At 41.5% G+C, this 23,798-nt stretch overlaps 1 protein-coding gene across 5 annotated transcripts; it reads left to right on the top strand.

Annotated features, from left to right (window-relative positions):
- Positions 1-140: 140 nt before the first annotated feature.
- On the top strand, positions 141-22,595 carry IQCB1 (IQ motif containing B1). 5 transcript variants are annotated; one of them, XR_012154192.2, is made up of 15 exons: positions 150-302; positions 2,461-2,574; positions 3,475-3,637; positions 5,236-5,365; positions 7,502-7,595; positions 9,136-9,235; positions 10,555-10,727; positions 11,248-11,357; positions 12,615-12,724; positions 17,157-17,299; positions 17,812-17,960; positions 18,437-18,568; positions 18,959-19,115; positions 21,382-21,530; positions 22,015-22,099. XR_012154192.2 is itself a non-coding variant. In XM_073305077.2 (14 exons), the coding sequence occupies exons 2-14, from the start codon at positions 2,475-2,477 to the stop codon at positions 22,242-22,244; spliced, it is 1,791 nt and encodes a 596-aa protein (XP_073161178.1). In that variant the 5' UTR covers positions 141-226; positions 2,461-2,474; the 3' UTR covers positions 22,245-22,595. The 5 variants fall into 5 exon arrangements, 4 of the variants coding, with proteins under 4 accessions (XP_073161178.1, XP_073161177.1, XP_073161182.1 ...); XM_073305077.2 differs by lacking the exon at positions 21,382-21,530 and having other exon boundaries at positions 141-226; positions 22,015-22,595; XM_073305076.2 differs by lacking the exon at positions 21,382-21,530 and having other exon boundaries at positions 22,015-22,595.
- The last annotated feature ends 1,203 nt before the right edge of the window (positions 22,596-23,798 follow it).

Here is a 23,798-nt window from a genome sequence, read left to right as displayed (position 1 = left end):
CGCCCACCCAGCGCCCTTACTGGAGACTGCTTTTCCTGGCCCCGCCCCCTCCGAGGAGCGGGATCGCGCCTGAAACAGGTAACGCCCACCGAGTCCCCCTACTGGCTGCTGCTTCTTAGCTCCGCCCTTCCCACGCCTTCGTCACTCGCGGGACAGAAGCTAGTGCGGCACAGTCGTGACCTGGCGCGAGGCATCTGTATGCAGCTTTCACACAGGGACGGTTAGGGTGGGTGTAGGCCTGGCGGCTCCCTTCTCCGCGCGCTTGGGCTCTGGACATGGATATGCAAATTAGAGTCGCAGGGGTACGCTGCAGTTGGCTAAAGACCTCTGTGACCTCATAGCTGGGGGGGAGGGGCGGCTCGCGACCGGTCGTTACCACCCTCTGGGCTCGGTTTTGGCAGAGTGGGGGTGGGGAAGGCAGCGCGCCCAGGTAGGTGCTCGGGACCTGCCGCCTCGGGGGCGTAGGTTCGAATCCCGGAGGCGGGGCGAAGCCCCTGGAGGGTAGGGGCTAGAACCGCGCGACGGAGGGCCTGTCTAATCCTGCTGCTCGGGAGGGGGGGGAAACGGGTTTGGATCCTCAGGTGCCTCCCTCTTTGGGCTCAGGGTTTTCAGGGCCAGGCTGTGTCTGATCCCAGGATGGGGGTTGGTGGTGATTTCACCTCTCGCCCCTCCATTGGGAGCCTGGCCCCAGGAGTTGTGAGAGCCAAGCCATCCATTGGAGTTGCCCTTGCCTAAGGCAGCTGACGCACACCACCGGTTGTCTGTTGAAAGGTGAAGGTGGAAATTTGCTGCCTACATAGAAGAGTTTCTAAAGACTTAGGGCCAGATCCTTAAAGGTAGTTAGGAGCCTAACTTTGAGGAACTGAGCCTTGGGCACCTAAATACTTTTGAGGATCTCAGCCTTAGATGCGTTCCTGACTTGGCACGTTACCTTATTTTTAGTTTTCCCCAAAATAAACCTGCAATGCCAAAGGTTTCTTTTTTAAATTTTATTTCTGTAGAATCATTGCTTTGCCAAGTACAGCTTTTTTTAAATGTAATGAGTTGGCTCAGTGTGTATGTGTCACCACTGTTCTCTATGGAATAGAGCCAAAATTGCCCAAATGTGTGTCCTAGACACCTCCCCCAGCTGCTGGCAGTAAGGCAGATTCTCCTGATTCATGCTTTTGGAGAAGGATGATCTGAGTTCTATTCCCACAGTTGTCAGGAACTTTTTTTTTTTTAAACAGACATGATAAAGAAGGGTGGATTTTATTTGTTTTTTCCCTCAGGGAGAGATGTTTGTGTGGAGCAAGGTGATGAAAGGCGAAAGAAGCCATTTTGCTTGGCTTTTTAAGATGTGTTCCTACCCCTAATGCATTTAAAAAGCCAGTTTTTCATGGAAGTAAGCCATACCTCTCAATGACCGCAGTCTCAAAACAAGAGGACATTTATTAAAAAAAAGTGCAAGCGGCTTAACCTAACATTACTCTAATCCACATTTTCCTCGCATCAGAACAGTCATTACTTCTAGTACAGCAGTGCTTCAATGCCCCACACATCTCCAGGCCCCAAATGTACTAGACACTGTACAAACACATATTAAGAGACAGTCCATGCACCAAAGAGCTTGCAGCCTAAGCTAATCCAGTCCTGCAAAGAGAACTGCGGTCTAAATAAATAAAACAGATAAAGGATGAGAGAAAGGAAGTATTAATCATGTTTTATAGCTGGGAATGGAGACACAGAGAGATTAAATTATTTGCTGAAAGTTGCACAGGACCTCTTTCCCAGAGTTAGGAATTCTCAGATCTCCTGAGTCCCCATTCAGTTCTTTAGCCATAAGATTTTCCTACCTCACTTGATTTTTGTTATGGACAAATGCCAGTATTCATCCATTTTAAGAGAACAAATTCTTAAGTAGCATCTGGCCCCATTTGTGCCACTCAGTCTCTATGATGAAGGAAGGGCAAGCTGAGCTGAAAGTTACTGTGAACCTAACCCTATCTAAACAGTTTTAACATTCTCATTTTATTGCATTTTCTTGGGAGTCCGTTGTGTTCATAACATAACTGCTATCCATAATGATGAACTATGCATGTGTAGACACAGCCTGTTAGAAGCTCAAAGTACATTTGCTTCTCCAAGTGATTTTTGTCCTCTCTTGAATATGTCAAAGTTTGTTTAGCAGAACAGTCTTAGGAGGATGAGATAAAAGCTCAATCTTGTCTCTTCGTTGGTTCTGTTCACCACCATTCCCCTGGCCAAAAATCCTATAAGAACCCTGTGAATCAAATGTGCCCCGTGTGCATACATAACAAATGCAGATTTACTAGTGCCTCTTCTGTGCACAGTGTCATTACTGATCCTCCCTTTGTTAAACAACTCTAGGTATGATATATATTAGCAACAAAGCACTGCATGTTAAAAAGTTTTGAGCTTAGCTGCTTTTGTTTACTGACTCCTTTTATTAAAATATAGCTGACACATACAAAATGAAGCCAGCAGCTGTGGATTCCAGAATTTTGGCACTGGCCGCTCAGGTCACTGAAAGCTCTGATCAGGATGTTCCTGTGTTGCTGTTGAAGTTAAAAGGTAAATAAAGATTCTTAACGTATAAGTAGGGAATGCAGAAGTGTGGACAGTCATTTTCATAACCTATATAACTGAGTCAAATTGTTCCCTCCTTTGAGTATATTCACCAGGGCCTCCATAAGGTCAGTAACATAGAACTGCCGGTAAATCTTCCTAAAGTGACAATTGACTTGGGAACCACAGATGAGGCTGGGGTCTGAACGGAAGGGAACCCTCAGTCCAGTAGAGGATTAGCCCCTATGGACTTTTTCTCTGCCTATCCCCCGCTGCCAGTACAGTTCCTGTAAAAGCCACGCTACTGTGGGCAGGGACACTGTACCTGGTTAAAATCCCTTCTGTGAGGGGTTGTGGGCAGTTAGTGGGGTTGAGAATGATTGCCTGGAAGTGACATAAAAAAAGCCGAAAATTCATTCATTCATTTATTCGCTCTCTTACGCAACCCGACCAGTGCCTCCAGCAAGATTTACCCTGGCAGTGTTCCTTCGGCACATGGTCGGTGGCTAGGGTGTGCGAGCTAGGGCCAGCTCTGAAATTTGACTATTATTAGAATCAAGTTAATAAGGGTTTTCATAATGGATTTTCATCTTGGTTTTATATGGACTAGCAAATTCATACATATGGGCTACCTGCCAGATCGTATGTATGCTCTTGCTGCACTCTTCTAAATCTGTAACTAGCAAGCAGGAATATGATCTTTAATTCGATACAGTATCTGTAACCATACAAGTTAACAAATTATAGTCATTTAAAGTATGTTTTACATTATTGTTACGGGGCTTTTTTTTAACACTGATCTCAGATATTTATACTCGGCCTTTTATGTTTTGAAAAATAACTTTTTTAGTTGCTTTCTTATGGATCAGAAACATATGCACAATTTTTTCTCTTTCTCCCCCCCAGAAATTTTAAATAGTACATCTTTGGGAAGTAAAGAATCACAAAAAATTAAACAGGACCTCTACTATTATAATCTTGTTCAATACTGTATGTTGGTCCTTAAACAAGATTACTCTCAACTGCCTGGGGGCTGGGCTACTGCTGCTCAGCTATCAGAGATACTAAGGTAAAATGAAAAGCAGCTGTAATGTTTTATTCTTGTTCTCCTTCACATCTTTCCTCTCACTTTTTTCTTTTCAAGCTGTTCTACACTGACTCACATCCAAAACAAGGCTTGTTGCGCAGAAAATGTCAGGGTGAGAGTGCAGCGAGTGGTGTCAAGGGTAGAGAGGTCGGGCAAAGCCTAACTGATTTGCATTGTGTTTCAACATGCTGGGCGGATTATTCGGTGGGGATAAATAATATGTCGGATTTACCCTTGTTTGTTTGTAAATTGTCCTCAAGTAGATCATGATTTTTACCAATGTACTGCTTATTCAGAATTGTTCACATGCTTCTTGCAAACAAACTTCAGTCTCTTGGTCATTGACAAATTGTTTTTTGTTTCTTTTAGATGTGTTGAAATGCTTTAAAAAAAGTGGACATTATCCATACGCTCTAGGTACCCTGGCCATCATGTAAAAATATACCACAAATGATATCTAAATGCAATATTCTACCTGGTATGAAATCACCACCATTGAGCCAGGCAACTTAAAACTCAAATCACCTTCAAACAATCTCTACCCTCCTCACCCCCAAACTTTTAAATTCTGGGTCAAATGATAAGCTTTGCACATTACCCTAAAGTTTTGGACTAAGTAGGGAGCAAATTCCTAAGCAGTGGGGTCCTTAGAGCACCTTTGTCTCTCTAATACCATCTCTTAGGTGTGAGTTTTTGATATTAGAAATTTGCTAGGCTTCAGGATCAGGCACCAAAGTTACATGATAATGTTTCTGTTTCCGATTGAGTGACCCAAGCTTTATAAACTGATTCTGCTTCCAGACAAAATAAATTAATTTTGTAACAAAACAAGTCTTCTTGTAACTAAATGAATCTCAGTGGTTCACCTGGCATTGACTTTCTGTGCACTGTTCAGATTAACTACATTCATTCGTACAAATATTCATGGAAAGCTAACAAAATGGGTTACACACAAGAAGGTGGAGGTGCATTTCAAAGCAAAATTCACAAAATAGTCATGAATTTTCTTCTGTTTGCCCAGCTCTAGTGCAGAAAAATTGCCCACTTGTGTGACTATATGACAGTAATTATTTCTAAAAAGATTCCTCCAAAAATGCCCAAGACAGTAATACTGAGGGTTAAAGTGTAGTCCTGTAGTACTGATTTCCTAGCTCACCCACACTGTTAAAAAAAGAGGAAGGTTGCAGAAAGTATCCCCCCAGTTATTTGTGAATTTGTGTTTTTATCTGCATGGTATTTTTTGGTTTACAAAACCTTCCTCCAGTTCCAGATTGATTTTAATCTGTGTGTCTGTCCTGGTTTTCTAATGGTATCATAGTATCTTAGCATTGCATTGATGGTATGTAGAACAGATCAGAACAGGTCCCAGAAAGCTAAAGGGTAATGTGACCTAGATATGGTTTTGGCCAAGACAAACAAATTCTCTCTCTCCAACAGACTAATGATTCTTTTCCTTTGAGGTAGATGTCTTGGAGCTAGTTGCAACAGTTATCTGTCGTTCAGTCTCTGCTGGCATTTATTCACTTGCTTTTGTCCAACAGACCCTGCAAGGTTCAGATCTGTGTGCTCTTTCTTTTCAGTCAGTGTTGTGTGGGACTGGAGGTGAAAGAAGATCCTGAAGAATTTTACAATAAATTACTTCCTTCAGCTGTTGATAACCTCCTGTTTTTGGGAAGACATCTGCAAGCACGGTTTATCCGAGCAATCAAGGTATTTGAATTGCTTGGTTAAGTGAGCCCCAGGAACATTTTGTAACTGATTGACAGTGTTTCCAAGCTCGTCTACTGAATTAGAAGGGTTCTGCTACAGATACACCATAATATAAAAGGATGTTTTTCAGAACTGACTTTTTTCTCATGGTTGTTAGTAACTGACTTTTGGAGTTTTGAAACTGGAATAACTTTCCTCACAGAATATTTCTTCCATCCTATGTGTGCATGGACTAATTTGTTACTGCAGGGTTGCTGTGAAGAGCTTGACTACTGATAGTGGGTTTTCCTGAGAAAAAAGCAATAATAAATTAGAAGCAAAAACAGCTCAACAAAACTGGGCAATCAAATTTGGGGTCTACCAATCATGAGTTTACCTTTTAGCTTCAGAAATGACGAAATCTGACTTGGCAACTACTCTGTTCATAGTGCTGTATTCAGATTTTCAGAAGAGGAAATTACTATTTGGAAAGATGGTCTGGAGCCTCTTCTGCCGTGTACTTTCTAAATGAACCTGGCCAAAATGTCCAAAAGTGCCCCCTGATACTGACATGGCACCCAAAATTGAGAAACTCCAAACCAGTGAGTAGTTTCGAAAGTGTTGCTTCGTCCCCATTTTAGAGGGTAACCACTATTTAGCGACTTCAAAAGGGTATTTCATGGCGAAATTCCCTAGTGTTTTAGAAGCACTCTGAGACCCTAGGATCCATACAAATAGTAGAAGTTGAGTAACCAACCACATGGATGCTGATGGGTTCCCTGAATAGAACTTTCCCCCTAGATATTACACTTCTTTTTGTCTGACTTGCTCCTTGCACTTAGTCAAAGTTTTCATACACTGTACAGTATTATGTTGGAAACTACATGCTTCCTGAGTAATAATTATATATCAGCAGTATGACATATTCTGTCTGCTCAGTTCTTTTAAGTGAATTTAGAGCATGTGAAAGCTTCCCGATTGACATCCCTGGAGTCTTCTGTCTACCCACAGTGTGTAATTTTGCCCACACTTTCTTATTATATGCCTCAACCCACATGCTACTGAATCACCCACTTCTGTGCAGGATTTATCCTTGAGTGCAAGCACAAGCTATATCAAAGGTCAGTACTTTAACTTCCGATCATGTTGTCCAGAGGTAACTGAGCATCCAGCCTTGACCACACACTCTGAGAGGGTTTAGCAAGCCCCACTCCACCAAGCATAGACAACTTATGACTAAGTGACCCTTCCAGTCCCTCTCATAGACCTAAGACCCTCATTGCTTGCATGTTCCTTACAGTCATTATCAGTGGTTCTCAAACTTTTGTACTGGTGACCCCTTTCACACAGCAAGCCTCTGAGTGCGACCCCCTTATAAATTAAAAACACTTTTAAATATATTTAACACCATTATAAATGCTGGAGGCAAAGCGGGGTTTGCGGTGGTGGCTGACAGCTCGCAACCCTCCATGTAATAACCTCACAATGCCCCGAGGGTCCTGACCCCCAGTTTGAGAACCCCTGCATTAGATTGAATGGCAGGGTCTATTATGAATTCTTGCAGCATCTGGTGTCAGGGGGATGGAGGAGGAAGCCAGGAGTTGATGTGGACCCTCTGAGGAGGGGTATGGACGTGGGGATCCAGCATTTTACTTCACTTGGGACCTGGCCGATAAGCATCCAGCATCCTTTGCCACAATGCTTATTATGAGTTATTTTGTCTTGAATGAGACTGACAGTCTACTGAGAACTCAAACAGTTTCTACTGTTTATGTACCAGTCCCTCATTGCAAAGATCAAGGTCGAGGCTCTTAAAGATATTCAGATACTTAATATTGTGTAAATTGTACATGCCGTACACGGTCTGATTCTGAGTTTACACCACTGTAAATGAGATCAGAATCAGGCTCACTCTCTCTAGAAGCCTCATTAAAGTGAATGAATTGCTGAAATATCCAGCATTCACAAATCAACGTATTAGCTAATAACATTATGGATTAGCTTGTTAGTATAACTTGCATCTCTCATGGTCAGTAAGGATCATATACAGTGCAATGTCCTGATTGACAGTTGTGGATATAGCACAAAATACAGGCCTGAAATTGGGATTATATCTGATCACTTCTATAATTTATTTATTTATTTTATTTTGTTCAGGATGAAGAAAAAAGTGAATTCTTACGGTGTTTCCGGACAGTAACTGATGCCATCTGCTGGCTGTTCGGTGGGCATATTCAGCTAACAGAGTGTGGTAAGAGAAAGGGTTGGAAATTCGTTGCAACATCAAATAACTAAAAAAATTTTGAATTTTAATATAACTACAATGACTAGTGAAGGGTTCAGGAGTGATTCCAAAACCAGTCTGTGTCCTGTTTTTATCCGGTTATCACGTACTTTTAAATGAGCTCTTGAAATAATCCATTATACCAGTGGTTCTCAACCATGTGTCCAAGGCCTCGGTTTCCGGGGGTCTGCCAAAATATACCAGAGAGCAGGGCCAGCATTAGAGTCGCTGGGGTCCAGCGAAGAACGTTGAAGCCCGAGCCCTGCAGGTCTGAAGCTAAAGCCCAAACCCTGCCTCACAGGGTTGAAGACAAAGTCCGAGCAACGTAGCTTCTCATGGCCCCATGTGGCATCGGGCCCTGGGCAGTTGCCCTTCTTGCTACCCCCAGATGCTGGCCCTGGCTTTTAATCTACTGGATATGCAGAAAAGCAGTCGTTGTGGCACAGGCAGGCCATGGAGTTTTTATAGCATGTTGCAGGGGGCTCAGAAAAAAAAAGGTTGACAACCTCTGCATTATACAATAGAAGCATCAGCAAATGAAACAGGCAATCTAGACCTTTAGAAAAGCAAAAATAAAAGGAAGAGGCCACATTCCATTTTTAGGTTGTTGATTTGGACAGACAGTTTTTTCCCTGCAGCCTTCATTTTTAATTATAGATCTTAACAACAATCAGAGCTTTTCCTAATATAAATGCATAGTTGAAACTTTCACACCTCTGTCCTAAAATGAGCTGTATATGGGCTCAAGAGATTGCCTAGACAGAGCTCGCTGCAGGGTCAGGTTCACAAAACATAAACAAAAAGCTTTACAGTGTATTATTTAATTTTACTGCAGTGCTGGCAAATCTACAAACATCTGACAAATTGACCTATACTCAGTCAAAAATGAGTTCTCGATTATACCTGTATAAATTCCATTGACTTCAGAATGTAACAGAGAGAAGAATTTTGCCCAGTATTTGACATTAAAAAATATTTTAAAAATTTCAGCACATGGGTTTAAACAATACAAATGACTGGATAATTATTAAATAAAAAGAGTGGGTCTGAATCTCCAGTCTGTTGCATCTATTTAACTCCATTGTAACTTAATTGAAGTCAGTGAAGTTATCCTGACGTAAAACTGGTATAAGAGAGTGAAGGTTCAGGAGTCGTCTACACTGGAAACTTTTGCGCCATGCCTCTGCCCCACTGTAAAAAGACTTGTGCCTGTGTGGCTTACCCGCCTTTGAAACTTTTTACACCACCTCAGCCCTAGTACATAGGAGGTTTCCACCCGTGCAGAAAAACCCCAGTATAGACAAGTCCTTAGGCTCGTTTCCTTCTCCCATTCTGTCTCACTGTAAAAGTTAGAAAGGCAAAGAATATTTACTAAAAAAACAGTGACCCTCCCTTCACTTGCTAGGAAATGTGTTTTATAGGTCTGTTTGGTAAACTACAAATGAACTGGCATTAAATCTCTGGCTTTGATTATTTCTTGATTTTGTTTCCTTTTCCTTTGTTGCAGTGCTGCAGAGCAAACATTTCCTGCAGTTGCTAATCACAGACGATGTAGAAACTGAAACTGCAATGATGTCTGTGTTACAGAATATTTTGAGGGTTGACAGGTTAGCTGCTTTTAAAGATTTCTGTTGATTTTCCTTTATTTTATTTATTTATTTATTTTCGATTTAAAGATCAGTTTGGTACTGGGTTTGTAAAAGGAAAGTTTCTGCATGCTTAAGATATTTTATACCAGGCTCTGCTGGGGAAGTCTTAAAATGGGCAGTTTTCTCTATCCTGAAATTGCTTTGTTTATTGTGAATATCACTTTTTTTTTGTTTTAGTTCCTGGAACTGCACTAGAGTCCAATGGCCTGGAATATCTCCCAAATTGTAGTACTGGCTCTGCCACTGAGGCAGTAAAATACCCATGACAGGCCTGGGTCTGCTCCCTTAGGCTTGTGGGGCTATAAAATTGCAGTGTAGATGTTTGGGCCTGGGCTGGTGTCCAGGCTCTGCGACCTTTCCCCCTCACTGGGCCTTAGAGCCCAGGCTCCAGCTCAGTCCCAGTCAACCCTGCAATTTTATAGCCCCCCAGCTTGAGCCCTGCAAGCCTGGCCAGCCGCAGGTGTTTTATTGCAGTGTAGACATGCCCTGAATTACTTAGGATCTTGGAAAAAGAAAAGGAGGACTTGTGGCACCTTAGAGACTAACCAATTTATTTGAGCATGAGCTTTCGTGAGCTACAGCTCACTGCATAGTAACGTCTGCTTCACAGTTTACCCTTCTGTAAAAGGCTGATAATACTTAAACCTACTGTGGAGGGGTATTGTGAGGATTAGCTAAATTTGCAGAGTTTCAAACATGTAAACTGCTATATAAGTGCACATATCTGCCCTCAGACATGTTAATACAGTTTCCATTGACAATAGGAGTGGGAGCAGTTTAGTTGAGGATAGAATTGTCCCTAAGGGCTCAATCCTGCGAGGTCCTAAGCACTCTGGTCCCACTGTAGTAAAACGGTTTAGTGTATGTGTAATCCCATTCAAGTCAATGAGAATAGTTACATGCTTATAGTAGTGAATGGCGTGTGAATAAGTGCAGTGCTGGATGGGACCTAGAATGCCCAACACCTTATAGGATCAAGCCCTAGGAATTGTTTTAGTCTTAAATACAAAAATGTCTGTTTCATTCTAGGATCAAAGCCATAATTAAAGGAGAGTTAAACCTTACCTGATCTAGAGTTACATTTTAATGTAAACACAAAGCTGGAAAAGGCCCAGTAGGTCATCCATTCCCTCCCGCTCCCATACTGGGTTGGACCACTGATCTAGCGAATCATGTATCCTGCATTGCCTTGTGCCCAGTGCTTCAGAAGAAGAAAGCCATTGTTGAAATATGCATCCTCAGTAACATTCCTGCTTGCTTTTGTCTCTTTTTGTTAGTTCTGTGTTACTCCATGTGGATGAAAAGATCCTTCACTCTGTTTTAGATGAACTTGTTTATAAGCTTTCATCTACCACCAATCCTGTCACAGGAAATGCTGCTACAAAATCGTTGCTGTCAGTGGCAGAATCTCACCCCCAACTTGTGGAGTTACTCAGTACCCGCTACAAAGGTTTGTCTCTGTACTCCTTGTCTCAGGGAAGAAAAATTCCAGAATAATATGAGTGGTTAGTGACAGGTCCTGAAAGAGCAAGTTTCACTGTGGTGAACATGAAAGCACTTGTAATAAAACCTAACATTTATGTAGTGCTTTAGATCTTCAAACTACTTTACATAAATTAGCTGATCAGACACAAAAAACTTAATTTATCTGCCTGTCACATAGATGTGACTGTAGTTAGTCAATGACTTGTACCTACAAAGCTATAACTATTGTATAACATTTTGCAATGATGTTTATACCATCAGCTCTTCATCAAAAACATTTTACATTGAAACTCAAAAGTAACTGCCTGTCCTCATATTTAGCTCTGATTTAATGTCCCTTTCCAAAGCCCATCACACGTACAATCAGATTTGATTGTCTGATGTTCAGCTTTATGTTTGCTAGTTTGAAATCTGTTTGGTAAGCAAGCGAATGAAAAATTAGCTCGAACAATGTAACTTGCTTATTTTTTTCCTCTCTCACCTAGGACTGAGAACTCTGCTAAGTAAGCAATGGTCTGGCAAAGGATTTGACAGGAATCTCAATCAACTTTTGGACCTTCTTTACTCAGAATTCTGCAGGAAAGGAGAAATGCAGGTGCGGAATATTTAATGAGACTTCTCTCTTTAGTGGGTTTATATTTGCTTATATTGGGTTTACTCTTGTCCCACCTTTCAAAGGCCCCAAACAGTATCTGCTCATACATGTGTCTTTTTTTTTTAAATTACCCCCCTTTTTATTTTCTACTCAACCACTTCCAACAATGAGGACATATGCCCATCAAGAAATAAAGAAAGAATGATCTTATGGTTAAGGTCTGGACTGGGACTCAGGAGATCTGGGTTCATTTAGCAACTGCTACAGACTTCCTGGGTGACCTTGAGAAAGTCACTTAATTCAGTTCAGCCCTCTCTAAACTAGGGAAAATAATACTTCCCTACCTCACAGAGATGTGTAAGGTTAGATCAGTATACACTTGCATACTTCAGAGATGGGGGGCCATGTAAGTGCTTAGGGAAAAGAAGTGACCAGTAAGAGATACACTCGGCTCGACTAAAGAGCAAGTACATGTTTTATCCACCTGGACAACAAGAGTCACACATTCAGATCTCTCAGAGGTGTTATTCCAAGAGCTAGAACTGTACAGGGATTGTTTTAATTGTAAAGCACAGTTCTAGTCTGAAAAGTAACTGAGTAAAAATATAATTGAAGAAGAAGGTGATAAATTGTTCTACTTAACCACTGAGGACAGGACAAAAAGCAATGCACTTAAATTGCAGCAAGGGAGATTTAGGTTAGACTTTAGGAAAAACTTCCTAATTCTAAGGGTAATTAAGCACTGGAACAAATTACCTACGGAGGTTGTAGAATCTCCGTCATTGGAGGTTAAGAACAGGTTAGACAACACCTGTCATGTATGGTGTAGAATTTAGATAATAGTTAGTCCCACCTCATTTCAAGGGACTGGACTAGATGACTTTTCAAGGTCCTATCCAGTCCTATGAGTCTATGATTCAAACATTAGCTGGATTATTTTTCTGAGCTGCCCTCCACTTAAAAAAAAAAGACTTTTAGCTGATGGATTTTCTCTGTGAAGTCCTTTATGTACTACATATAGAAAATTGAACCAGATGAACAAAGCAGCTGCCCTGGTAACAAATATAGGGTTCATGCTAGTAATTTATTTATGGGAGTGTAAATCTACCCAAGTATTTGGAAACAGTGAACTACGGAGCATGTGAAAACTGAAATCAGTTTTGACCAAACACTGAGTTTATTCCAAATGAGCAAGTAGCAATAAAACGTTTTATATATGCTGAGAATGTATTCTGTCAACTGGTTTGTTAATTTCAGAGACTGCATCAAGCAGCTTGTTTAATCCAGGCTGTGTGGAGGGGATTTCAGACCAGGAAAAGATTAAAGACACTTCCTAAAGCAGTGACTGCCTTACAAAGAAGTTTCAGGTAAAAAAAACCATCCCTTTTTAAGCAGGATTCAGGAAAACAGGGTTTCTACTCTCAGAAACTGCTTTGCTGGACACTATATATGAACAAAAAGAATATATTTTTCTACATAACAAAATTGCACACAATATTGTTCTTAACTGTATTTAAATATGTATAAATCAGTTATGAATTATAACAGAAACTGCAACACATAGTAGCAACATATGGAATGTCCACAATGTCAGAGTTTTCTCAGTCTTTTTGAGCACTAGATTACCGCATTGGGTTGGATTATTTAGTCTTCACCAGCTACTTCTAGTTGCGGTAAGTATATCTCCTTGGGCTTCATGAACATCCAGATATTTTTAAAAAAACACAAAGCACTGTAAGTTCCTATACACATTCTGTATAATATACCTGACATTTTCTCAGATGGAAAAAAGAAACAATAATGGTAACAAACTGACTTGCTAAGGGCTGTATCTCAGGTCCCTCCAGCAAACCATGGAATGAGATCTAGGACACTTGTTTCTGCTCACAAAGAATGAAACTCAAATCAATGTCATATTCTTATCCGGCTAGATCGGGATTTAAGGTGTGATGTTTGGTCATGGTAAGTAATACATTCTTACTGACACATCTGAAAAGTCTAGTGTAGACAAGGCTGCATCCACTTTAACATGCTAAAGTGATTGAATTAAAACTGAGGTTCCCCACTAGGCTTTAATTCAACCAGTTTAGCATGTTTTAAAGTCTATGCTAGACTTTTGAAATATGTTAATTACCATGTTCTAACAACACTCCTTAAATCCTAGACAAGGTGTGAAACCAGGTTTGCCATTTCATCTGAGCTGGGAGGTATTTACCTCTGCCCTCAACTGTGTGGCTGTCTCAAGGTTAGTGGGGAAATAACACAAGAACTAGGGGTCACCAAATGAAATTAATATGCAGCAGGTTTAAAACAAACAAAAGGAAGTATTTCTTCCCACAACGCACAGTCAACCTATGGAACTCTTTGCCAGAGGATGTTGTGAAGGCCAAGATTATAACAGGGTTCAAAAAAGAACTAGATAAATTCATGGATGATAGGTCCATCAATGGCTATTAGCCAGGATGGGCAGGGATGGTGTCCCTAACCTTTGTTTGCCAGAAGCTGGGAATGAGTCTTGATGATTACCTGTTCTGTTCATTCCCTCTGGGGCACCTGGCATTGGCTACTGTGGGAAGACAGGATACGGGGCTAGATGGACCTTTGGTCTGACCCCGTATGGCCATGCTTATGAAATCACAGATAACAAGGCATCTGTGGAGGGCCACCCACTTTACACTGCTTCTCAGTGACACCCTCCCTCCCCCACATCCTGCCTGTGAGCACAGCTCCCTCACACTATTGCTTCCTCCACACCTGAGCCAAAACCACCTTTTGAGGGAGGAGAGGAACCCACAAGAGTTTATGCTGATGGAGGCTACATAAATTCTCATGGGTATTTGCCTGTGGATTAGTTGAGGGATTATGCCACAGAGAGCTGCTCTTTGTTAGTTCTGCTCCTGCCCAGCCAGACCTCCAAACTCCATGGAACCCCAATCTTCAGGTGGAGGGGCCTCTACGGCCTCGTTGGGGATGGCTTCTGGTTTTGTCGGCTCCCTCACTGACTCCCACCAAGTACTTACTGACCACTTTGGGCCAGTATTCCTGAACAAATCAGGCACCCAACCCCCAGAAGCTCACAGTCAGAGTTTAGCAATAACTTGAAGGGAGGCCAAGGGGAACGATGAGATCTCTGGCTGCTGACACTTGTTGTGCAAACATTTTAGTAGTTGCAAATATTAATGTAGGTCATTTGTTGAAGCAGTTTCTAAGTTTTGTGTATGTTAGTTTCAGATCAGAAGGGATAGTAATTATTTCTATTCTGGTAGTGCACAGAGGCCCTGATCAGGGACCAAGTGTGCTAGGCACAATATAATAAAAATACAATCCTGCCACAAAGTGTTTACAGTCTAATTCAAAACGATAGCTAGAGTGGTATGCCGAAGAGTAAGAATACTGCTTAGAATCCTGTAAGCATTGCTGGTTGAAAGCATCCTAGAATGTCAATATAGCATACTTGAGGTGCTTCAGCAGTCAGCAGCTGTGGCTGTGAATTCAGGGCGTAACTATATTTATGGAGTTTTGTGAAAGCTATGATCTCAGTAAATATGGTTAAATTTAGTTGGGGCTGAAACTCATAGCTTGTGTGTGGCTCACACGCAGTAGCAGTTGGGTATCTTAAAATCTGCCAGCTGTATGCTTCTGAAAACAGTATGGTTTCAGAAATATTTCTCAGTTTTAACGTATCTTTAAAAAAATGCTAATCTGCCCTAAAAGTTGGTTAGGCTGTCACGTAACCAACTAATCTTACATTTGTTACAACGAAGCAATCCGTGTTAATCAGGCATACATCAATATCTATCGATACTTTTATTATTGATCAGAAGTGGGTTCTTTTCAATCATGCCCAGTAAAAAGAAGATAGGTCTCAGTCTGTGGGTGTATTTTCCTGTAAGAGGTGCTCTTGTGTAACCTAGATGTGGGTTTTCATTCTATATCCCTCTGAATGATGAAGAGCCAGCATTCTGCAAAACACATAGTCAGTATAATAGAAACCTATTAAATGCATAACATCCAACAGTGACAGTGTAATAGGCATACACTGGAGGAATCCATCAGAGGGCAGACTCTACACTCACGTGGCTTCCCAACTAGTGGAAGTGATAAGGATTTCTAGAAAAATAGCATGAATAAGATTGTCAGGGGAAGGTCATGAGTCCCTTTTTATCCTGAGATTTCACAGTGTAAAATATATAAAATATGTGCTTTCCTGGATCAGAAACACAAAGAGACAGTTTAAAGCAGAGATACATGGGACTGGAAACCTCTGTGGACAATCTGATTGCAGCCTTTCTTGAAACCATTCTGCTACATACAGTAAAGTTACAAATATCATATAGAATGTAATTAGGAGTATAATAGCAATGTGGCCCTTTAACTCATAATGGGGAAAGGAGGCAGCCTTGAGCAATTACCGTTAGGGTTCTGAGCTTTAAATCTAGGGCCTAGTTCTCTTTGAGAATGCCCTCCTCTCCACAGGACTGTGCTGGAGGGGAAAATGATGATTGCTAGTCCCTACGGTTTCAGAGTAGCAGCCGTGTTAGTCTGTATTCGCAAAAAGAAAAGGAGTATTTGTGGCACCTTAGAGACTAACAAATGTATTTGAGCATAAGCTTTCGTGAGCTACAGCTCATTTCATCGGATGTGTACAGTGGAAAATACAGTGGGGAGATTTATATACATAGAGAACATGAAACAATGGGTGTTACTATACACACTGTAACCAGAGTGATCACTTAAGGTGAGCTATTACCAGCAGGAGGGGGGGTTGGGGGAGAGGAGGAAAGAACACCTTTTGTAGTGATAATCAAGGTGGGCCATTTCCAGCAGTTGACAAGAACATCTGAGGAACAGTGGGGGGGGGGGGAATAAACATGGGGAAATAGTTTTACTTCGTGTAATGACCCATCCACTCCCAGTCTCTATTCAAGCCTAAGTTAATTGTATCCAATTTGCAAATTAATTCCAATTCAGCCGTCTCTTGTTGGTGTCTGTTTTTGAAGTTTTTTTGTTGAAGAATTGCAACTTTAAACTCCTAGGGTCTCATTAGTTAGCTGTCAGTGCAGTGTCCTCATCTGTGGTGTTCCTTACAACTTGTGATCAAGAAGAATCAGAGCCTTGCTGCTCTTAAGGGACAATGTAAGACGCCTCTATGTCCTAGGCTTCCATCAGTAATGTTGATGCAGAAGAACGACCTGTCAGCATTTCTCCTGGAAGTCAATCACCAAAAGTTATTCAATTTAAGAAAATCAGCCTTAAAGAGAAGAGGGGGAGGGGAAGGGGAGAATTCTTTTGCAGACAGTAAAGGCACTATTCTTGTTTTGTACCGTGTATGGCACCTGCTAGATGGTGATGGGCAACTTTGAAATGCATCGCTAGTTTTATAGGTGACCAAAGTCACTGAACCAGGTCCTCAGATGTAAACTAGGAGCTACTCCAGGTTATGTCAGCTGAGAAGCTGGCTTACAATGAGCAGCAGTGCCCTTGATAGAAACTTATCCCAAGCCATATTATATCCTCTGGTTTGACACCAAACTGCATAGATGGCTTAGATCTTCTGTATACCAAGGGACTTGGCGATTAGACTGTCAGCCATTTTCTGATCTTAACTTGGTCAGCATGGACCCTACAGAAGCTTTACAAATCAGTTCCAAGGGATCAGATGGCAGTTCATTCTAAGGATTTGCTGCCTCACCCCTGGATCATTCAGCCTAGTGACGAATACAGATTGGAGGTTAGTTCCAAATGTGCATTTGAGAATTGAAAGCTTAGGCCAATTCTTAATATGTGTGTCTATTGCAGAGCTAAACGAGAACAGGAATTGCAACATTTAAAGAGGCTGAAAGAAGACGAGACCCTCAGACAACAATTGCAGCTTCAGAGACAAAGGGCCATGAGGCTCTTTCATGAACGGCAACTGACTTTACTGGAAATAGTCCAGCCTGGTATGATTTATATTGAACTGTATCAAAAGTATTAAGGGCTCAGGTTTCCATAAAACCATCTTTCGTACAAACAAAAGTATTTCCCAATCTCGCATGTCCATCTGCAATCTGTGCCCTGACTATCCCTTTTTATGATGGAAGTGTCTGGTGGAGAACAGCCTAAACTCTTAAAATTCTCAGTAATCAAAAGACGTGGTGGCTTGAAATCTCTTCTCTTTGCAGAGATGTGATGTAAAAGGGAGATCCTATCCCTTTGGGTTCATTTAAGAACCCACAGCAGTGGTATGTCTATGCGGAGAACTGTACCTCCAGTAACCCAGTGGCCGTGATTAGTGTGCTGAGGTTTTGGCTCAGGGGAAAGAGGGCCATCTACTGTTCCACCAATGCCACTCGCTGCATTGCCTGACTTTTCAGGGGTGGTTTTTCTTCCAAGGACTGAGACGCCAAACCTTGTTGTGCTTGTGAGATTACCCCCACAGTTGTGTAACTATGAATTTCTGTCATCTCCTTAGGTCAGGTAGATAGGCACATTCAGGAAATGGAGGGGAAGGCAGCGTTAACTATCCAGAGACACTGGAGGGGATATAGGGCAAGGAGAAAAGTTCATCAACAAAGACAGTCTCTTAAGCAGTATAAGGCAGCTGTCATCATTCAGAGAGCAGTAAGTATATAAACTCTGTACTGGTGTTAGACAAGAGTGACTGGATTATTGCAATTCCTTTTGAGGCTCATCTTGTTTACTTCTAGAAATGACAACTTTGCCAGAATTTAGCAACCAAATATTAAAATAGTCAAAAACTGCTCTGGCAAATCAAACCAGAGCCCCAAACTTCATCAGCTGTTAAGAACCCTGTGTAAACTACAAAATACAGTGCAGTTCATATGAAAATTTGGTAAGAGCTGTTACTTTGGAATGAAGGCTGGATTCTCTCTGCAGTTTGTCTAAGCAGTAACACTGACAATAAATTATTGGCTTATGTCAGATCATACCCACTCATGCCCTCTGCACTGTGAAATCGAAAGCGGCACCTTTCTGGCTGCAGTGCTGGGAAATTTTTCTTTTGAGTTTTTTAAAAGATGCACGAAAACAAGCCCCTAACCTGTAAATGGCATACTCTGATACCGTCTTTCATGCAGGCTCATAAATTCCTGGGAAAGTGTCAAAGGAAACGGAAGGCTCTCTCTCCCTGGAAAGAACCCACGGAACTCACCAGTGCACAGAAACTCGCATTACAGCAAAAGGTGGATGACTACATCAGACTGCACCCGGTGTGTCTCTTTTGTAGCTCTGCATTCCCCACCCACCGTAGTGCATTAGAGGGATAAAATATATGCAGTAATATAAACTTCAGTGCTCAAGATAACCCATGCATATTAATATAGTAGCATATTAATCCTGCTTACTTGTCTTTGAGAGGAATAATCTAGGATCATTTTTTTACCTTTAATATAATAAAACAGGTTAAGTAAAGCCTAATTGGAAAACTGTATCTGCTTGATGATGGATCACTTTGCAGAGAAAACTTAGGAGGAAGCAGAATTATTAAATTTACAAATAGACAAGGAATGCAAATGTTGTTCTGTAGACATTAATCTGCCCACAAAGGATTTAAAATTATAACCATTCCTTTGACAGTGACAGATGTTGTTTTCCTCCAGGCTTCCCAAATGTCAGAAGAAATGAGTAAGGAGCTACATCGGCAGGCCCAGGAAAAGCTGGCACAGTACCTGCTCAGGAGCAGCCTGGATCGCAGAGCAGAACAGCGCAGAGAGGCGTTACTAGCTCAGCTCAGCACGGACATGGAGCTGTTGATGAGTATGTGCCTGTCTCTAGGTTCATTCCTTTGGTCACTACATGGGTTAAACTTGCCAAGCTGTCCTGCTGTGGCTCAAGAGCGTGGGTACCAACCTAAGGGCAGACTGTTAGGAAATAAGGCACAATTCCCAAATTGATTGTGAGTTCTGGGATTTCATGTAGATTTCACCAACCAATTATCAATGTAAACTCCTCACGTACTCCAACAGCCTTTATCATGGAGTCACAGACAGTCCCCTTGAGTACTCCAATCTATCTTGCCGCCCAGGTAAGCTTATCTTTGTGATAGATGGTCCCTTATACACAAGGCCACAGCTATATTCAGGTTACTCCCAGCCCCAAAGGGCCAGTCAGTCACTTACCCCAGGTCAATTGCACCTTAGATCTCACACCAAGGACAACGCTTGTAGCCAATCCTATAATAAACTAGCTAAAGATTTATTATATAGGAAAAGGAAACAAGAGTTATTTACAAGATTAAAGCAGGTAAACACACACACATATATCAGGTTTCAGAGTAGCAGCCGTGTTAGTCTGTATTCGCAAAAAGAAAAGGAGGACTTGTGGCACCTTAGAGACTAGTCTCTAAGGTGCCACAAGTACTCCTTTTCTTTTTACACACACATATAATGTGTGTTTACCTGTTTTAATCTTGTAAATAACTCGTTTCCTTTTCCTATATAATAAATCTTTAGATATTATATTACAGATATATACACACACACACACACACACAAATGAGTTCCAATCTTAAGTTTCAAAAAGTAAGGCTGTGTCTACACTGCCACTTTCAGCGAAACACTTTTGTCGTTCAGGGGTGTGAAAAAACACACCTCTGAGTGACAAAAGTTTTAGCGCTGAAAAGCGCCCATATAGACAGCAGTTTGTCACTGGGAGCCGCGCTGCCGGCAATAAAGCTACCACTGCTCGTTCGGGGTGGGTTTTTTTTAATCGCCTGGAGAGCTCTCTCTACACTACCCACGTCACAGTGCTGCCACACCTGCGCTGTAATGTGAGTAGTATAGACATACCCTTATCAAAGCTTGTATAATAAGCAAGCTCTGTATGTCCCTTAGGGCTAACCCAGGCTAGCAGCTGGGGATTCTTTGCTTAAGCCTAGAAATCTTGTACTCAGGAGTCCAAGGAGAATAGAGATACAGTTCCTCCTTGTTGGGGGGTTTTATGCCTTCCCCGCTGCTTCATCGAGTAGCAAACTCCGCTGATTGGAGGAATTCACTTGTGCATATTTTCTTCATGCAGCAGTGGGGAGAGCAGTCAAATTCCTTTGTCCTCTGATGTTCCACTATATAGTGTATCTGGTATTGATGGGCCTTCTTTGTTAGGCAGGACCTAACACCTTTTGTTGGAGACTAGTAGTGAATGTGTCTCTCCTGTCTGGTGATTTACACAATTACAGAAGCTTACAATGCAAATGCTAAGATATTACCTTATGATACGGGATACAGAAGTTATAAGTGAGGTTAATGCAGGGGTAGTCAATTATTTTTTGTCAAGGTCCAAATTTCTTGGTCAAGGTTTATATTTTCACACCTCAATAACTATAATAATAAAGGTTTCAGAGTAGCAGCTGTGTTAGTCTGTATTCGTAAAAAGAAAAGGAGTACTTGTGGCACCTTAGAGACTAACCAATTTATTTGAGCATGAGCTTTCGTGATGCATCCGATGAAGTGAGCTGTTACTCACGAAAGCTTATGTTCAAATAAATTGGTTAGTCTCTAAGGTGCCACAAGTACTCCTTTTCTTTTTATAATAAAAAAGATTTCACGGTCCATTCAAAAGCATCTGGCAGTCCAGATTTAGCCCATCGTCTGCCTATTGATTACGCCTGGATTAATGCATGCAGCATTTTACAAGCATTCAAAAAGTCTAAACATGAAGTACATTCTTATAATTGTAATACCTGTTTTAACAATACTAACGCACAGGTGAACCAGACTGATCCCAGCTATGTGTTTGTCAGTATTCAAGTGAGGCCTTGGCCTAAGCTGGCACCTGGTTTGCCAGCCTCACAAAACTAATTTAGAGAAAATTAGGATTATACCATGAATAATGGTAAAAACACATTTCAAAACTGAAATCTCTTTTATATACAAGTAGTAGATGCTACTATATTTTTAGATGTCCCTAGAGGTTAAGTACATTGACATGCGTTACTAGACGTATGTTGACATGCCCTATCCTTCTGTTCATAATGCTGATGTCTAACAGATTTGTAATGAGGCTCTATTTTGTTATTTTATGACAGCCCTTTCACAGAGCCATCTCTGTTGCTTTTAAGTCACCAAGGATGAGGATCTTTGCACATCATCTTCCCTACAGAATTGGGGATGACTGTTTTTCCTCATTCTGTTTGTCAAAAATGGACTGATGGTGGAAGCATCCCCATCCCTACTGGTGAGAAGCTTTAGAGACTGAAAACTTTGAGCTAAGGCCATTCTGGGATGGGAGAGTGTCATGCGTTGGGCAAGGAGGGTAGGCTCACCTGAATGAGAACAAGTAGGATTTTTCTTCTGTCCTGGTGGGACCCAGGAAGACAATCTGGGATGAAAGGGTTAGAATAGCACAATCCAGACACCACTTAGCACCCAGGCAGAGCAAAATTTAATAAGTTATTGAACAATATTGCTAGATCTGCTACCCACTGTGTAACTATAGAATAGTACTACACAAGCAAGGAAACCGGCAACTATTGGATGCACAGAGATTTAGTTTGTGGTGGGACCAATAGGAAGAGAGGATGCAGGTACTGGGGTGCACTGAAAGCACTGCAGTAGAGATCACCCTGTGCACCAAGAAGCACAGATCCAAGAATAATGACCTATGCTAGCCTTTTCCTTTCCACAGAGAGAATTACAACTAGTTTTCCTCTTTGTTACAGGTGCTCCAAGTCTCATGGAGGCCACAGAAAAAGATCTTGATGTCTTTATGAGTCGGTCAGTCCCTGTGGCATGCAAAGCCAGACAATCCCATAATACCATGCTGAAATGTACTCGCTGGCCATGGTGGAAGAAGCTTGGAGATGAATTCATGGATGATGATATGATTCCTGATGATGTTCTCAATACTGAATTTGGAACTCTCTTTATTGGTGGAAGTAAATCCTCTTAGTTAGCAGACGGAAGAAATTGTAATTCAGAGACCCAGAGTCATATGCCATACTATGCAGTCATGTTGAGTATGTACTATATGGAAAGAAAACATTCCAGTCCTGTGTTAAAACAATGCATTAAGTGGGATCAAAAGGCATTTTAATTTTAGTGGGTTCATTGTTCTTAATAAAAAAAACTGTATACAAATCTCCTTTTGCAGAAGAACCTGATATCTATGCTGTGTTCAAGGTAAAATTACATCCAGTTTGATGCTAGAATCAGGATTCAAGTACAGTAATTGTAAATATGTATTTGTGCCTGATTTATTTTTAAAAAGTAAAATACATGTATGAACTGTGGCTTTTCAGTGATTATTCACTAAGGTATGAAAAATCACATCACTGCAAAACTCTGGGCTTTAGAATCTCAACTTTTCATTAAGCGAATGAAAGTATTTGGAAGTCAAGAGTGGGTTCACAGAACAAATGCTTGGGGGAACTTCTGTTTATTTTTCAATTGCAGGAGTGCCCAAAATGAGCTAGGTGCTTTCCAAAGACAGCCTCTGTCCCCACAGCACGTAGTTTAAAATGACAAAGACAGAGCCGGGGGTTGAGTTGTCGGGAAAGAGACCATACTAGCAAAGTGAACAGATTGGTGATAGACAGGAGCCCAGTTACAAGTTAGGGGTGCTTATGTTTCCTCCCTTCCCTGTCCCACCTCCCCAGCCATACAAGTCACTGGGATTTATGCATCTGGTTAAGGCACCAATTCAGGAAACCATTCCTATTCTGGACAGACCTTAAAATACATTAATTTTGTGTACATGCTTTAATACTGAGACTTGGTTCCAAGGGTTTTTATTACAGTGTAGACGTACCCTTAGTCACTTTGGGTTTGTCTACACGTGGACATTCAGGAAAATTAATCTGAATTAGCTAAAGGTGTGAATTTGAAATGGATTTATTAAACCACATTAAGCCCCTGTGCGAAAACACTCATTCAGAATTAAAGTGGCCTCAATTTGGTTTATCTTAATTCACTTTTGAATTAAGATAAACCAAATTAAGGCCACTTTAATTCAAAATGAGGGTGTTTGCAGAAGACCTAATGCAGTTTAACAAATCCACTTCAAAAATTCACACCTTTAGTTAATTTAGATTAACTTTCCTGAATGTCCGTGTGTCAACAAGACTCATTTATAATCGAGTGCATTGAAAAATCAGCATTGAAATCCCATTTAGAAACAATGCACATAATTAAGGCTACATAATAGTCATGGGTGTTTTTAGTAAAAGTCATGGACAGGTCACGGCCAGTAAACAAAAATTCATGGCCCATGACCTGTCCATGACTTGTACTATATACTCCTGACTAAATCTTGGAGTGCTGCGAATGCTGGGGGGTAGGGACAGCCTGGGGGGGGGGGGGTGCCAATGGGTGCTGGGGGGGGGCGAGTGCTCAGGGGGCAGTCTGGGGGGGCATTGCGGGTGCTCGGGTGGGAGCAGCCCAGGACCCCCGCTGGTGTTGGGTGGGGGGAGGGGTAGAATTGGCGGGGCTGGCAGGCTCCCTACCC

This window comes from Lepidochelys kempii, chromosome 11 (assembly GCF_965140285.1).
Source record: "Lepidochelys kempii isolate rLepKem1 chromosome 11, rLepKem1.hap1, whole genome shotgun sequence".
Classification (NCBI taxonomy): Eukaryota; Metazoa; Chordata; order Testudines; family Cheloniidae; genus Lepidochelys; species Lepidochelys kempii.
The sequence above is the reverse complement of the archived record's forward strand: the minus strand, read 5'-3'. Positions and strand labels throughout refer to the sequence as shown.

What these genes read in the sequence shown, in the direction of transcription:
- IQCB1 (XM_073305077.2), top strand. Translation starts at nt 2,475, where the DNA reads ATGAAGCCAGCAGCTGTGGATTCCAGAATTTTGGCACTGGCCGCTCAG. An exon ending in AATATTTTGAGGGTTGACAG is followed by an intron (nt 9,236 to 10,554) that starts GTTAGCTGCTTT and finishes TCTTTTTGTTAG; the next exon opens with TTCTGTGTTACTCCATGTGG. An exon ending in GCCTTACAAAGAAGTTTCAG is followed by an intron (nt 12,725 to 17,156) that starts GTAAAAAAAACC and finishes TGTCTATTGCAG; the next exon opens with AGCTAAACGAGAACAGGAAT.